Raw genomic sequence first — 17,563 nt, forward strand, 5'->3', positions numbered from 1 at the left:
TAGAAATCTCATTTACACATTGTTTTTAGGAATCAACAGATTGCTCAGCAACGGAACATATGAAGCAGCATTTCCGCCTCACGAGGTGAGTCTATTTCTATGATTATTATTTCTTGTTTGTTGATACATTCTTAGAAAAAATCCACCACAAATCTGCAGCAGAATTGAAATGCTGTAGATTGAAATTTCGCACTGATTTTTCCTCCTGCATGTGGATGGGTTTTTACATTTATAATGATTTTCAGTGCGAAATCTGCACTAAAAATTTGAACTAGTTCCGCACCGTCTGAATTCACCCTAATATGACTTCTCCGAGAGCCATGTTCTTCTATTATATTGCTCTGGGCAAAACATTTATTAGATTCATAAATGGAGAACACGTTTCTTGTATTTAAGGGAGCACTAAACAAACGACAAAGCTTGATGTGTAGCTTATTAAAAGATCTGCTAGTGATGGCGGTTCTAAGAACTGGAGATATGCAAGATCAAGTGGTAATTGTGGGGGTAGACATTTTGACTTTTGGATTCCTGTCTGTTAGGCTGGGTTCACACCTGCGTTCGGCATTTCGTTGTTCTGCTCCATCAGAAGAGCAGAGAAATGGGAATATCGGAAGCACCGGTTCCATTGCACGAAGGACACCACTGGCGGCCAATGAAACCCATTGATTTTAATGGGTTCCGTCGGGTTTCCATCAGGGTGTCCGAGGTTTTACAGAAAAAATAATAGCATTTATTCTACAGAGACCCCTACTGACAAGACTTCTCCAGTCTGTATGGGGTGAACGTGGATTTCAGACCTGGACCTCTTCCAATGGTAAAGAGGCATCACTTCTAAACTTCTTCAGAAGAATTTGGATAGTACATCTGTAGACATACAAAAATTGTATACTAAAAATACATTCAAAAATTCTATCTAATATTTTGGTGTTTTTTTTTTAAGAAAAATATTTTTGTGAATATACAATGTATGTTGTAGATATTTCTTTAGATGTTTTATCAGCCTACAAAAACACTTTCTTCTTCAGTTCATCATTATCAATACTGTGATTTTTCTCCTGCACACATTGCATATTCGCTGCGGAAATGTTGCCGTAATTTTGCAACTTAAATGAATATGCTGAAGATTAAGAATAAACACCGCAGGTCAATTTCCGCACATCTTTTCTGTGTATTTTTTCCAGCATGTTGGACTTTGCTGCTACTATAATACTCTGCGGAATTTCTACACGGATTATCCGAACAAAAATTCTGCAGCAAATAGGCAGGAAACCTTTGAGCTGGTTTCCTGTAAAAGCTTTTTTCTGCCTTTGCAAAAATCCCTTAAACAAACATCTCATGGTAAATTGTTGAGAAGTTCATATCATGCAGAAAAAAGAATTTAATTATTTATGCTCATAAATATTTTCACTAAAGGAAATACTGAAAAACGAATTATAATGCTATTCAAGGTAAAGATACGTCAACATGGTGTAATAATAAATTACTTTTGATCATGTTTTTAGGGGAGCTACAAGAGCAGACACCCAATCAAAACTCATGGGGCCCAGAATCACAGGCACCTATTGTATGAGCGGTGGGCTCGATGGGGAATGTGGTATAAGTATCAACCTCTGGATTTAATCAGGTGTGTCCATGTTTTATTACCATTCAATAGTAAATATACAGTATCTCTTCAAGGGCTTGCTTTCTGCTAGTAATGTCTTGCTATTTTTCACGCAGTGGATCTGGTTCCTACATAAAGAAAAATTCTACCCCAAATGAAATTAGCAATTTAACTCTCCAAGGTGCCAAATTCAAACACCTCCAAGAATATATAATCCCTGGGGAAGCAGATAGCCAGTACTATAGGTTCCTAATGATATAATATAGAAAAAGGTAGAAAAGATGTACATTCAGGGTCAGAGTGGCCCAGCGGAGTACCAGTGAATCCTCCAGTAGATCAAGGTTTGGCATAATGATGGACCACAAAAATGTACAGAACGCAACCCCATTTGGAGCTGTCCTTGAAGATAATAAGTTGCTAGGGTGTTTTTTTATAGGATGATTCACAAATAACCTATTAGACCTTATTAATGATTTGTCCTGTGCAATTGCGGATTAAGTAGACCATAGGCCCTGGGCTGTTCCACAAACTTGGGTCCCCCTTCCCCACCGCCGCTCTGCCGTGTCTATAGTGAACACCACCTTTCTGTGCAAGTATTGACAAATGGTTGTTACGATTCCCCTTGTCAAAATGCCCTATGATGATCTGCCATTGGTCCTGTGTGTACTATGGTGACAACACACAATCTGTATAGATAAAGGATGGACCCTCAGAATAATCTTCTCTGGTGGGCCCAAAGATCCCAAGTCTGAGTACATCAATAGGAGACATAAATTGTCATCGGTATACACAAGTAAGAAAGCAAATCGACAAACTCAAAGAACATTGTCATAGTTCCTATAATTTCATAACTGTAGGGCAGAGTCTGAATAAAATATTTAAGGATCAGTTGCATATTTGCGAATAACTTGGTTTTTTACATCCTTAAAGAGGTTGTCCAATTTTTACAATTCTCTTTTTTTTAGAAGAGTCTTTTAACAATAAATAAAGGGTATCCCTTTAAGCTTTAATCTGCAGGGGAACCTGGCAGCAAATGTTTAATTTCCCTGCAGCACCACCACAGGGGGAAGGAAGTATTGCATGGTATTCTAGTTAAATCAATGACTGTACATGTAATGCATGGAAGAGCTGGGTTCCTCCAGAGTGCCAGATGCTCTTTCCATCAGGTCTTCACTCTTTATAATAAATAAGGGTCATAAACAAGGGACCTCTGTCTATCAACCTCAAAATACCCGAATGAAAATAAATGTATTCATTCATTTAGTCATTGTGGATTTTTGTAAATACATATACGACAGATAAAAACACTTCTATATTTGCAGTATCTAAATGAAAATAGTGAGTACAGGTCCTGTGACCGAGGAGAAGAATGTCTGCTGCGGCATTTCTTCCAAGAACCTTGGACCAGAAGCTGCCATGTATTAGGGAAATGATTAAATAAAACATGGGCCTTGTTTTAACATGTTTTGCTTATTGCACAGGAGGTACTTTGGTGAGAAGATCGGCTTGTACTTTGCATGGTTGGGCTGGTATACAGGGATGTTGATTCCCGCGGCTCTCGTTGGATTATTTGTCTTTCTCTATGGATTGTTTACCATGGACTCCAGTCAAGTAAGGTGAGGTCTGCAAACACTGCCTGCCTCCAGATCAGTCACTCACTGCATGTCATGATCCGTGAAATAGACTTTAACGTGCAATGTGCCTTGAATTGTCGCTGCAGCCAAAAAGTTAATAACTGTTGAGAGGATTTTATAATCAGAATTATCAGTGGTAGGGATGCGTAGCGGAGTTTACTCATGGCCTCTTTGTCAAATACAATGATTTATTGTAAGTACATATTATTCTACGAATTACTCTTTATTTGTCAAGGACAATACAAATGCAGAATTTTAAAGAACACCTGTTGTGAATGAATACAGATGACAATGCTCAAGAGGTGTAGAAAAGTTATTTTAAAATTCCCTATTCCAAAGAACAGTACGCAGAAGTAAGGGGACTCCTTAACGAAGATCAAAGTGGGCCACCTAGGCCTGGTGATTGTTGATCCTTTACCTCGTTTCCATGATCCATGTCCAATTCCCAACCTCCAGGTTAGCTAACAATGCAGTCCACTGGGGAGTAGTGTCCTACAAAGGTTCTCACCAGATTAGGGTGAGACCAACCAGGTCTGGATGCCCTCTTTTCATGGGCCCCATAGCATCCGCATGATATGCCTCTATGGTACTTGTGCTTTTGCCAAAGGAGGAACACAGAGTACTGGCCAAAGCTTGGATATTGCAGCCATGTTGACTAAATTAAACCACGTTTATAGTGATTTATATTGCAGAAATCCATACGTAAATGGCTTTAGAGGCAATGTGCTCACTTTTACTATGGTCTCTTGGCAGTTTCATAGTCTTGGATCTATTGCGTTGACTAAAATCACATTAAAAATAATTTCTGAAATATTTCTATGTTAATTACTTACTTTAGTGTAGAGATCTGTGAAGCAAATGAGACTATTATGTGTCCGATGTGTGAGAAGAACTGCACACTCCAAAGGCTGAATGAGAGCTGCATATATGCCAAGGTAATGTCCGTGATTTTGGTTAATATTGTACGAAAGTCAGGATAATAGTTATAGGTCACTAACACAATTTACCAGTCCTTTCATCAGACAATTGTTATAGGACCTTACCCAAATTTTTTTCTCCTATGAAGAACACATAGGTCCATGTAGGTCCTCCAATTTCTAGGTTCTCAACCCTGTACACATTAATGCCTAGAGGTCAGATACAGTTCCCCCAGGTCAGACTTCTCTGTCGGAAGAGTTACTACTTATAACCAGAGCAAAGGTAAGTGTATTATGGTGACACTGTAGCTGGCAATAAATGTTACGAGGTCACTGTGGCTGGTGATAAAATTAGGACACTCAAATCCTGTTTTTCCTAATCCCGGACAAGCCCTTTACTTTTAAAAGAGCAAAAAACTATAAACAGATATAGTGGGCTACTCAGAAACACCATCTATGTTCATACAAAGTGTTAACTTTCATAGATCAAGTAAAACCATCCAAGGCGAATCCCGATAGAATCCCACCTAAGAAAATATTGGGACACCTACGAATTTCACTAATACTTAGATCTGATTCAGATGGTTGATCATATGTATTTGGTCTGTATGAACAATATACAGTAGATCGTCCATTATGGATGCTTACAATCATTGTATATTACGGGAGTACGAAATGTTAGGATATTAGGGCGGTTCCAGGGGGTAAATTGCCAAAGGGGGTCTTAGGATCAGCACTTACAAAATTTGAGCGCAGTGTCTACAAAATTGATAAGTGCTACTCTAATGCATTGTATTAAGCCAAGACAGAGTATTATATTGTTGCTCTAGTGATTGGTGAAGTGCCCATGACCATTAATGCTGGAGGGCCCAGACCACTCTCAGCCGGCCATTATTGTGGACAAGCACTGGTGTTTGTCAGGAACCAATGTCTCTGTATATTGTTTTACGTGCTATTGAAATTAAACGGAACAATTTTTTGGTACATATTAGGATCAATAAGACCTATAAGACCTATAGCCACTCTCTTTGGTGTTTGGTACCAGAAGGGTAATTTGAAGCTACATGGACCCAATGCACAATCTGTAACAGGGCTCTGAATTATCATGCATTTTTTTTTTAGTTCTGTTTTACTCACATAGTTCAAACCTGGGGTTTGGGCAATTTCAGGCTCCCCCTCCTCGTAAATGGTGGGGGTCCGAGCTGTCGGACACCCACCGATCTGCAAGTTACCCCTTACCCTATGGATAGGGGGTAACTTGTTGTAACCGGAATACCCCTTTAATTTGACAAGTTCCTCTTCTTTTAGCTAAATTAAGTTGGCACTGTAAACAGTGCAAAGATCAGCCAATGAATATCGTATCTTATTTGGCCATAAAAATGGTCGCTAGTTGGCAGCACGTCTTCCTGCGTAAACAGCATGATACATATGCATGGGGACAAACGATTGTAGTAACGAATGATCGTTACTCCACATTGTAGCAAACGAGTACAGATTGACAAGTTGTATTGTTGATCAATACTCATTATAGTTGGTGAACATGGGCGAATATTGACCCGTTTAAGACCACTTTTCAATTTATTTGCAATTAGTAAAAATTTAGCCCCTTTCATAAATCCTGCAGCTGGAAAACCTATTGAATTCACATATTAGTGTGTATTACTATTAACCAAACTGGTAAGGCTGATTTCACACAGAGTTTTTTGGAGGCAGAAAATCTGCCTCAACATTCCATTTGGAATTTTGTGGCAGATTTTGCTCTGCCTGCACGCCGATTTTCGCTGCGTTTTTCGCCCGCGGCCATAGAGGGCAAAAAATGCCGCAAAATACGCTTTCTCTGCCTCCCATTGATGTCAATGGGAGGTCAGGGACATAAACGCCTGAAGATAGGGCATGTCGCTTCTTTTTCCCCCCGAGCCGTTTTTTCCACACGCAGGAAAAAAAACGCCTCCGCCTCCCATTGAAATCAGTGAGAGCCATTTTTGGCAATTTTTTGGCACATTTTCCGACGTGGTTTCCGCGTCAAAAAACTTGTCAGAAAAACTCTGTGTGAACTGACCCCATAACTGCAGACTATGGAATAGGAAATAGTAATATGCACTAATCTGTGCAGCAGAGGGGTACTGGCTACATAATAATTGGTATTGGAGGATCTACTTTTTCCTAAATGCATCTGAAATCTGACTCAATTTGCACCAAAAAATTGGTATTACATGCCTTGAGCCAGATTTATCATGTGTTGTAGACACTTTTTGCACCAAATTGCGGCAAAATTTGTCTAAAGTAAGTCAACCTAGAGGAGGTGTAAAGAAGAGAAAAGTGTCTAACATGTCTAGCAAGATGTGCAAAATCTATCACACAACGTGCACCATTGTGATAAATTTGGCGCATCTTCTGCCTGCCCGGTGTAGCTTTAAACTAAGCCTAAATTTAGGACATTAATAATAAATCTCCCCCATTGAATTTCCAGTGTCCTCTCTTGGCAGCAAGTTGCAGTTTAATCACAGAAAAACTGATATTTTGGACAGGTCTTTCTAGCTGTTTCAATGCCCCAACAGCTCAGTGGTCTTGTTGTAGTTCACTAGTATATATATATATATATATATATATATATATAGACATTGATTTACATACAATTAGTAATGGAAATCATTTAAAGTGCCTCTCCAGGAATCTATATGGCCTAGGGCCCATTCATACGAACGTGAATCTCGTCCGTGTGCTGTGCATGGAAATCACGAACAGCGCACGGACCCACTGATTTCAACGGGGCCGTTCACACATTCAGGAGTTTTCACACAAGGAGAGTCCGTTGCTTGAAACTCACTGCATGTCCTATATTGGTGCGTTTTCACATACTGACGCGCTCATTGAAGTCAATGGGTGCGTGAAAACCACGGACAGCACACGGATGCACATTCATGTGTAGTGCGTGATTTGCGCATCAATTCCATTGAAAATAAAAAAATATGTGCTTTGCGAGTGCATGAAAAACGCATGCATCTTGAATAGCACACTAATGCATAACACAGCACACGGATCAGATTTACAGTATAACCACCCCATAGCTGCCCCACACAATTTAAATGCCCCATAGCTGCCCCCACACAGTATAATTGCCCCATGGCTGCCCCAAACAGTATAAGGCTGCCATAGCTGCCCCAAAAACGTATAATGCTCCCATAGCTGCCCCACACAGTATAATAGCCTCATAGCTGCCCCTACACAGTATAATGCCTCCAAACAGTATATTTTCACATTGCAGCCCCCCATACTTAGTATAATGCCCCTTAGCTGCCACCACACAGTATAATGCCCCATAGTGCCTATTAAAAAAATAATAAAATAAATATTTACCTATCCCTGTTCCCACAACGAGTGAAGGAGATCCATCTACTTCCCCACTCGGTGCAGTGTGTGGCTCGGCGCAGACAGACACAACGACATCGCTACATCGCGCCTGTCTGCGTCGAGCCTTTAACGGCTGGCAATACACAGTGAATGCTGGAGAAGGGAGCCGTTAGCTCCCTGCTCCAACATTGGATTCAACTGTATCTGCGTCCTGATGATGCAGATACAGCCACTGCCCCCCCCTATAGCTACGCCTCTGCTTCTATAGTTGTTTCTTTAATGTGTATCCCTCCCTAAAAAAACACAAATCATTGGGCTATTTATATAGTTTAATATTGCAAGCAATTATATTCCAGCTGTATACTGTAGGTGTATGTATCCAAATTAAGTAATATAATAGATTATATTTTCTATTGTGCAATGCTTTTATATTAAATTATACCTTTCAAATACTTGAAAGTCTGGAACAAACAGTCCTACATATTACTACAAAGGAGAAAACTATGGTACGCGGAGCGGACTGTACTTACAAGAGCAAGTCACCGTGGGGGAAATGAAATGACATATTTAAGATATCCTGTTACACCATCAATGCAGAAATGTATTTAGAGTCTAAGAACGCGGCTATACTTGTGTGCGGTGACACTTGTGCTTTTCTATTCTCAGGTCACTCACTTATTTGATAATGGAGGCACAGTGTTCTTCGCTATATTTATGGCAATATGGGGTAAGTCTGATTTACTAGATACTGTTGGCACAATATTACAGAACTGTGCGGTGTCTGTTAATGACTCGGCTTCCATATTGCGGTTGTGTTGCCTGAGGAGGGTGCACGTCTCCGGGATTCTCTAAACGCCTGTGTCATATACCACCCCCTCAGGCCCTGCATTTCAGGAGGGCCACACGTGTCTGTATACGGTGTTCACAAGTGTTTGTGCCAAAATAAATTACTGTTTGCGCCACATGTGCCACTTTGTGATTCATGTTAGCCAAGTGGGTGTGGTTATGGGCGGAGTAACTTTTCAGCCATATTTATAAAATGCAACCTTTTATATGTCACCAAAAAAAGACGCAAAATGTAAGCCACAAAGCTAAACCAAAGGCCCCATAACTTCTCCAATGTTACATGCATTAAATTTGGAATGGCACAGAATAAGAATTGCTATTTGTGGGCCAGTGAATTTGTTTTGCCCTGAGTGTTTTTTTACATTTAATGAAAACAAATTGCATGCTAATTAATAATACTTAACCACATTCTCTGTGTGCGCGCCAGGCCAAAATGTACTATTACATTAATGTCTGGATTCTTGGTGGCAGAGGCTGGAATTTGTCTACACTGGCACCCCCTGCTGTACTGTGTTAGCACTGTAAGCATGAAAAGTACTTGTAGGAAAATAAAAAAAATGTGGTGTCAGAAATGTGGTGCTATGTGATATATTAACAGAAATATTGTACTATAAATGGAATATGATGAAATAAAAACCCTTATGGCAGCTTAAATAAATGACAGCTGAAATATTTGTGCATATCAATCAAATACTCTGCCCTCACTAGTGAAATGAGCTGTGCATGCTTACGGGTGAACCAAGGGTTGTCCAGTATTATAAGTGGCTGTTTTATTCCAAAAACAGTGCCACACCTGCCTACAGGATAGGAGTGGTATTTCAGCTAACCCCATTCCCTTCAATGAAGTTGAGCTGCAAAACCAGACACAACCAATGGACAGATGAGGGGCTATTTCTTGGAGAAAATAGACATGTTTTTCTAGTCCTGTACAACCCCCTTCATTGGGCAATAGAATTTAGGCCAGGATCACACACACTGTTTTTGACGCAGTTCTTGGCTCATTTTTTTTAACCAAAGCCAGAAGTGGATCCAAATGGAAGGAAAAGTATAAAGAAAAGACTGTTGCATCTACTTTCTTTTTTGTGTGTCCACTTTAGTGTTTGGCTCAAAAAACTGCCACAATAACTGCATCAAAACTGTGTGTGTGATCCTGGCCTTACAGAAAAATCGCTAAATGACACAATTAAAAATTCCAACATAAATATACCATTATCACTTGGTTATTTAATCATATGAGTCTTCCTAATTGGTTATCCCTGCTCTGTCTTATGCTTCTAATCTTGTGCAGATTTATCACATACTGGGTTAATTTTTTTGTTACTGTAGTAGCTTAAAGAATGTTTTCCCCTAAAATAAATAAATCCACAGACGATATCGCTAAACAGCAATATGATCGGTATAATAGATCACTGCATAACTAGATAGTGTTTCCATTCAGGAGCACGGGAAGTCTGAATGATGCCATACAGGGTTGATTGTAGGGAGTGGCAGACTGGGCAATTGCCCAGGGCCCTATATCCTAAGCCCCTCCTCCAAGGACCAGACCCCTACGAGCAACCTGGACTAACAGGGACACTACCATTAACCCCATCACTGCACTGCATATTAGCTGCAATTGTAGATCTGGAAAAAGAGTGGTGCCGTTTTAAAAAAATAAATAAAAAAATGCAGACCCTTCTTTCTAATCCCAGACAACTCTTTTAAACGGAACGTGTCATTAGAAAATGAACGATTTTTAAAATATTTTTTTACGTTAATTTTCTGTCATAATCTATATTATAAAAAAATAATCCTGGCATCTTGCGGTTTTCACTGTGGCCACTGAGACTCACAATAGACTGACCCTTCCTGTTCTGCAGAGATCACTTCTCAGCAGCCATCTAATTATCATCACAGGCAGCATTACACTGACAGGTAATACTTCTATATAGATAACACAGGATCCCCCATTAACAATAGGTGATGGACAGCGCTCCCCTCCTAGTCCTTCTTGCACATGGACCTATCACAGGTCACACAGCATGCCTAGAAAACTCTCCCATAGCAGCTCAGAAAAGATGGCTGCCCCCATATTCATGTACAGAAAATAGAATAAAAACCATTGTGAGACAGTGACATGTAAAGTCATTGAGGGAAGGTACATTTCCCCTAGAATCCTGTCATATGTATCCTAGGCTCCAGGGAATGAGTAGTTCTTGCAATAGAAAGCTCTAGCTTTCCAATCTCGGCTTAAGGAAAAGCCGGAAAAAGGGCCTGGAGTTGGATTGGAGAAGAGCAGGGCGGGTTCCCCAATCCCTAGTCCATCTCTGTTTGTAGGACAAGGCTGCTGCTCAATTAGCTGCACCTGTAGCCTGTGTATAAAAAGGTGCAGACACAGTGTGTGGGAGTCTCACCCCTGACTCAGACTGGAGACTACTAAGGCTGGAGTAGCCTGTATTCTATGTGAGTAAAGACCTGTGTTACTTTGTGTCCAGTGCCTGGTAGGAAGGCACTCGGTATAGTTAGATAATATCTTGTTTAGTTAGTGCTCAGACGAGCAGGATTTATTTTTTATTTTGCCTTGTTGTACCAGAGGCTGTTTCTTTGACAAGAATAAAAACACAGGCAAAGCCCTGTTATGACTTTTAATGCACGGTGTCCCTGTCTCTGGCTACAAAGAAACCGCTGTACCAACCTCCTGATGCTAAACCCTCACATATGGTGGCCAATGCGGGCACGGTCTTAAAGAGACATACACCTATTTAAAAGGACTTTTGCTGCTCCAAGTGGAAAATTGTTGCTAGGGGCAACAACACAATTTTTCTTCCCGAGAGTGCTTGGAAGTGTATGTCTTGGGTGAAGGCGGCAACAGGGCTAAAAGAGACTGTTAAAATGGATGAAATACTTAAACAGCTGATTCAGGCTAATATCAACCAGGGGAAGATAAGCACAGCTCTGCAAGAAGCCAGCGCGACTCAGCGAATGGTGCATGAGGAAGCCATGCGTGCACAGGCTGAAACCAATATTCTTCTGGGTGAAGCCCACAGACTGGTCTTAAAAGAACAGCAGCAAATTAATCGCTATTTGCAAGACCAAATTCAGGCCTCAGTGGAGAGGTCAGCGGGGCCTCATGGTTTGCGCCAAAACACTCATGCAGCGGTACAGACATCTCTGCAGAAGATGACATCCACCGACGACGTTGAGGCCTATCTCATGGTGTTTGAGCGAGTGGCAGAACGAGAGAAGTTACCTTCAGATCAGTGGGCAGCAGTGGTGGCACCTTTCCTAACCGGAGAGCCGCAAAAGGCGTACTTTGATCTCAATGAGCAGGATGCCAAGGATTACTCCAAGCTGAAGGGTGAGATCCTTGCCCGTCTGGGTGTTAATATGAATGTGCATGCTCGACGGGTGCACAACTGGACTTTCGTGGAACACCTACCTGCGCGATCACCAATGTATGATCTTGTCCATCTTGCAAGGAAATGGCTACAGCCAGAGGAATCAACCCCTGCGCAGATCGTGGAGAGAGTGGTACTTGACAAATACATCCGCTCCTTACCAATGAAGGTTCAGCGTTGGGTCGTTCAAGGAGATCCTACAGATGCGGAACAGCTGGTGAACCTGATTGAAAGGTACAGAGCTACTCAGGATCTACTCCAAGAAGTACCGCCTGGATGTTCTAACCCCAGGAACAGCAAATCGTGCGGAGCACCCGGTAAGACTGTTCCATTTACTAGAGGGGTGAGAAATGTCTTTAAGGGAGGTGGCTCAGAAGGGGAGCAGACGGAGGGAAGAAATCCCAGAGAGACACTGAAGGCCAGACCAGGGTCTCAAGTTGGGGACCGGGGCCGCATACAGTGCTGGCGGTGTTATGGACCTGGGCATATTGCTGCCAATTGTCCCCTGACTACTGAGCCAATGGAGTGTGATGCAGCAAGGCGAATATCCTTGTTTGCACGTCCTGTTTGTTCTGCTGAGACTGTTTACGAGACTGAGCAACAAATGTGTGTCATAAAAGTGGAAGGGTGTACTGTGAGTGCCTTGCTGGATTCTGGGAGTCTGGTTACCCTGGTGCATGCCAGCCTGATAGACCCTGGAACATTCAGCGGACATAGTATAGGGGTCCTGTGCATACACGGGGACACTAAAGAATACCCCACCGCTTTGGTCACTCTAGAGACTTCCTGTGGAACCGCTTGCCATGAAGTGGGTGTGGTCAAGTCCCTGATGCACAGTGTGATCCTGGGGAGAGACTTCCCAGTGTTCTGGGACTTATGGAGGAAGAAAGATGTAACCTCCACTGTAAATGTTAATGATGGTATTAATGTGTGCGCTGTGATTAGCCCAGAACCCTTTAACGAAGATGCTGAGGTGCCAGCAGTAGGGCACCACTGAGCCTGATAAATTTCCTCTGGCTGTTTTTGCTGGTGAAACAGATGAGCAGGAGGAAATTTCTGAGATACCAGAGTTAAATGTATCACGTAACAATTTTGGGACCGCTCAACTTAGCGATCCCACATTGGTAAAAGCCAGGGAAAATACTAAGGTATTAAATGGAGTGCCTCAACATCCAGGGGCTGATAAGGTGTTTCCACACATGGCGGTTAACCAGGATTTGCTGTATCGGATAGATAACGTACGTGGGGAGGTTGTTGAACAGCTGGTGATACCCCAATCGTATCGTAGAACGGTGTTGGACCTGGCTCATAAACACGTGCTGGGTGGACATCTATGTTGCGAAAAGACCAGAGAGCGTATCTTACAACGATTCTTCTGGCCGGGGGTATATACGGAAGTTCAGAGGTATTGCGAGTCCTGCCCGGAGTGTCAGATAACGGCTCCTATGCCACATTTTAGGAGTCCGCTGGTGCCTTTGCCTATCATTGGGATCCCTTTTGAAAGAATTGCCATGGATCTGGTCGGCCCTTTAGTCAAATCCTCTAGAGGACATCAATATATCCTAGTGGTGTTGGACTATGCCCCACGCTACCCTGAGGCAGTCCCTTTGCGAAATTCCTCTTCAAAAGCCATTGCAAGAGAGTTGTTTTACATGTTTTCCCGTACTGGTTTACCTAAGGAAATCCTTACCGATCAGGGAACTCCCTTTATGTCAAAAATCACCAAGGAATTATGTAAACTGCTGAAAATGAAACACCTGCGTACCTCTATATATCACCCTCAAACTGATGGTCTTGTCGAAAGATTCAATAAGACATTAAAAGGCATGTTGAGGAGGGTGGTTAGTAAGGATGGGAAGGATTGGGACTGTCTTCTGCCCTATTTCATGTTCGCTGTACGTGAAGTTCCTCAATCATGCACAGGGTTTTCTCCTTTCGAACTTGTATACGGCAGACAACCCCGTGGTCTCCTGGACATAGCCAAGGAAACCTGGGAGCAAGAGTCCACACCTTATAGGAGTGTAATTGAGCATGTCACGTTGATGCAAGACCGAATCGCTGCGGTCATGCCGATAGTTAAGGAACACTTGGAGCAAGCTCAGGATGCTCAGAGCAGGGTGTATAACCAAACTGCTAAAGTTAGAAATTTTACCTCGGGTGATCGAGTGTTGGTCTTAGTGCCAACCATAGAAAGCAAATTTCTTGCTAGATGGCAAGGGCCGTATGAGATGATTGAAAAGGTGGGGGATGTAAATTATAAAGTTTACCAACCAGGTAAAAGGAAGACAGTGCAGTTATACCATGTAAACTTAATTAAGCCATGGAAAGAAAGAGAGACCCTCGTGGCAGTAAGGACCCCCTATAGTCCTAACCCAGATGTGTATGTGTCAGAATCCCTCGCAAAGCCACAGAAACAGGAGACAAAAGAGTTTGTGCAGAGAAACACAGACGTGTTTTCAGAACTGCCAGGACAGACCAGTATAATAAAACATGACATTGTGACCGAGCCTCAGGTTCGGGTCCACTTGAAACCCTACAGAGTCCCTGAAGCTCGTAGACAAGCCATATCTGAGGAGGTCAAGAAAATGCTAGACCTTGGGATCAGAGCTTTTCTAGGAATTGTAGGTTATTACCGCAGGTTCATTCCAAACTTTGCCAGCACAGCAGCGCCCCTGACAGATCTTACCAAGGGAAGTAAGTCTGTCATGGTCAAGTGGGACACGAAGGCTGAAAGCGCCTTTCAAGAGTTGAAACTGGCCCTGTGTAACCAACCAGTCTTAGTCACTCCTGACTTCAAAAAGGAGTTTGTTGTCCAAACTGATGCTTCTAATGTGGGGATCGGAGCAGTTCTGTCACAAGAGGTGGGTGGTGAGGAACATCCGGTGACCTATTTGAGCAGAAAACTTACCCCGGCTGAGAAAAAAACTATAGCATAGTTGAACGGGAGTGCTTGGCAATTAAGTGGGCACTTGAGTCCCTGAGATATTATTTATTGGGTCGTCGGTTTAGGTTGGTTACAGACAACTCTCCTCTTACGTGGATGTGTCAAGCTAAAGAGAGAAATGCAAGAGTTACACGGTGGTTTCTTACTTTGCAGAACTTCAAATATACTGTAGAACACAGAGCAGGAAAACTGCAGGGCAATGCTGACGCTTTGTCTAGGACACACTGCCTTGTAGCTAAATGTGTCCGATCCCACGGGCTCGAACAGAGGAAGAGGGTATGTGAGACAGTGACAGGTAAAGTCATTGAGGGAAGGTACATTTCCCCTAGAATCCTGTCATATGTATCCTAGGCTCCAGAGAATGAGTAGTTCTTGCAATAGAAAGCTCTAGCTTTCCAATCTCGGCTTAAGGAAAAGCCGGAAAAAGGGCCTGGAGTTGGATTGGAGAAGAGCAGGGCGGGTTCCCCAATCCCTAGTCCATCTCTGTTTGTAGGACAAGGCTGCTGCTCAATTAGCTGCACCTGTAGCCTGTGTATAAAAAGGTGCAGACACAGTGTGTGTGAGTCTCACCCCTGACTCAGACTGGAGACTACTAAGTCTGGAGTAGCCTGTATTCTATGTGAGTAAAGACCTGTGTTACTTTGTGTCCAGTGCCTGGTAGGAAGGCACTCGGTATAGTTAGATAATATCTTGTTTAGTTAGTGCTCAGACGAGCAGGATTTATTTTGTATTTTGCCTTGTTGTACCAGAGGCTGTTTCTCTGACAAGAATAAAAACACAGGCAAAGCCCTGTTATGACTTTTAATGCACGGTGTCCCCGTCTCTGGCTACAAAGAAACCGCTGTACCAACCTCTCCTGATGCTAAACCCTCACACCATCTACAATAAAAACAGATTAGAAAAAAAAATTCCCTTTACGGACCATTATTTAATGCCAATTTCGTATTATTTTATTTAGGGGGAAACATTCTTTGAAGTATTAGAAATCAACACAGTAATTAGAATAATAATGGATTAGTATAGACGGGTGTACGTTACATTCTGTGTCTGGTTTCGTTGACAGGCTGGATAGTGTTATAATAACATATCACATTTGAGCCATGAAGTACGGGAGAAGTACGCCACAGATTTCTTGGAGTCTTTTTGAGTGCTTGCTTTTCCTTGACCTGATTCTAGGTTTTTGATGTATTACGTAATACAATCCTATCACAAGTAGCAAAAATAAATGTCGCCATCTCTATCTACTTCAAATAGGACATTTGATAAGAGATAATTTTATACACTGCCCTATTACTTAAAGGGAATTAATACAAGGTCATGGCAGCTAAAGGATCTTGGACTCTTCTGCTGCGTAGATATAGAATCTGGTTCCCTAGATGTTACTCCTTCGGGTACTGATCTGTATTTTACACGTTACTCCTATAGGTCATGCATTATTTGGATTTCTATATGAACATTTTAAAGTTGCCTAACATAATAGACCGGACCAGATTTACCTATAGGCAACGATGGGGAAAACCATCAGCTGAATGGAAAATTTGTATATGAATACACTGAACAGTGTGGATATACACATCAGAGAGAGAAGGGACGGCATATGGGTAACAGAGTTGCAGACTGTCCTTTACATTTTTCACCAGTGTCTTTGGTGTCCGGAATTAAAAACAAAAAAAACATACATCCTTAAATAAACCTGGCTATTGTATTGGCCCTATGCGGGCATTTTATAGGAACTTTGATTGGTACTATGTCTGGTGCTATATGTTATGGGCACTGTTGATAGCAATGTCAGCTAAAGGGGTATTCCAGCCAGAAACCTTTATCATCTATATACTGGATAGGTGATAAATGTTTAATCTGTGGGGGTCCCACTTCCCCCAATCATGGTAAGGAGGAGTTTGGATGGAGCAGCGATGTCCCCCAAAACAAATTCTATGGGAGTTATCCAAACAGCGCCAGTAGATACAGTATGTGATAAATGTTTCGGTCTAGAATATCTACGAGGATCTACGTCCGGTCCAGTAGAACTGTAGGAGGTCCGGGTATTGCGGCTGTCTGAAAGACTTCTATTAGCCAGACGTACGTCAAAGGAGTGTCCTTTTGGCATACATTTGTCTGGTATACAGTATACGCTTTCAATACAAGAGGATGCTACAAAAAAAAAAAAAAATGTACACTGCGAATATACTTTTTGTTACATAAACCCACTTTGGACTACCATTGTAGTGATGGTGTTTAATGCTTTCTCGTTCATTATAGAAGTATTTCTCCTCACAGGCACCTAACTGTATAGGCCTATAGTTGCATAGTTTGGGACATACAATAGGATGTAAATCGGATGTAATGCATGAACACAATGTAACAGAGATTAAATTGTAATGGAATAAGGCAAAACAACAGACAACAAGAAGTGCAGTATATACAGGTGTGTTTAATAAATATATATATGTACATTTAGGCAGCGTATTAGTAAGATAAATGTTCTCATGCTCAAAAAGCAGGGGTAAAGATAATTTTCACATATACACATATCAAGTGAATGATATAGGCATTTATTTGTGTGTATATATATATATATATATATATATATATATATACACACTGCAGTTGTTTTATAATTACATTATAAACTTTTGCATTTGTGATAATTTCTCTGTGTTAGTATGACAAGTACTTGCTCATCGCTGCCCCCTGTTGTATTTTTAAATATCCCCTTATAACAAGAGGGGGTCCACGGTTTATAACAGAGTGGAGAGCGGATACAAGGAGTATCTTTCACTCTGGAGGACTCAGCACATCAATAGATTACATTGAGAGCACACTGATTTAATAATGAGCACCATGTAATACTTCATTTCACCTGTGGTAGTGCTGCAGGGGAATTACAGCCG

General features: G+C 41.7%; 1 protein-coding gene across 3 annotated transcripts in view; it reads left to right on the top strand.

Moving 5' to 3' along the window:
- ANO3 (anoctamin 3) overlaps nucleotides 1–17,563 on the top strand; it is a 254,338-nt gene that overhangs the window by 182,033 nt on the left and 54,742 nt on the right. For all 3 annotated transcript variants that reach the window (XM_075836999.1, XM_075836997.1, XM_075836998.1), the window contains 5 exons: nucleotides 30–85; nucleotides 1,503–1,624; nucleotides 3,085–3,219; nucleotides 4,076–4,172; nucleotides 8,172–8,232. In XM_075836999.1, the coding sequence (XP_075693114.1) occupies nucleotides 30–85; nucleotides 1,503–1,624; nucleotides 3,085–3,219; nucleotides 4,076–4,172; nucleotides 8,172–8,232 (471 nt within the window). The remainder of the gene's footprint in view (nucleotides 1–29; nucleotides 86–1,502; nucleotides 1,625–3,084; nucleotides 3,220–4,075; nucleotides 4,173–8,171; nucleotides 8,233–17,563) is intronic.

The sequence above is a fragment of the Rhinoderma darwinii genome, chromosome 9 (genome assembly GCF_050947455.1).
Source record: "Rhinoderma darwinii isolate aRhiDar2 chromosome 9, aRhiDar2.hap1, whole genome shotgun sequence".
Lineage (NCBI taxonomy): Eukaryota > Metazoa > Chordata > Amphibia > Anura > Rhinodermatidae > Rhinoderma > Rhinoderma darwinii.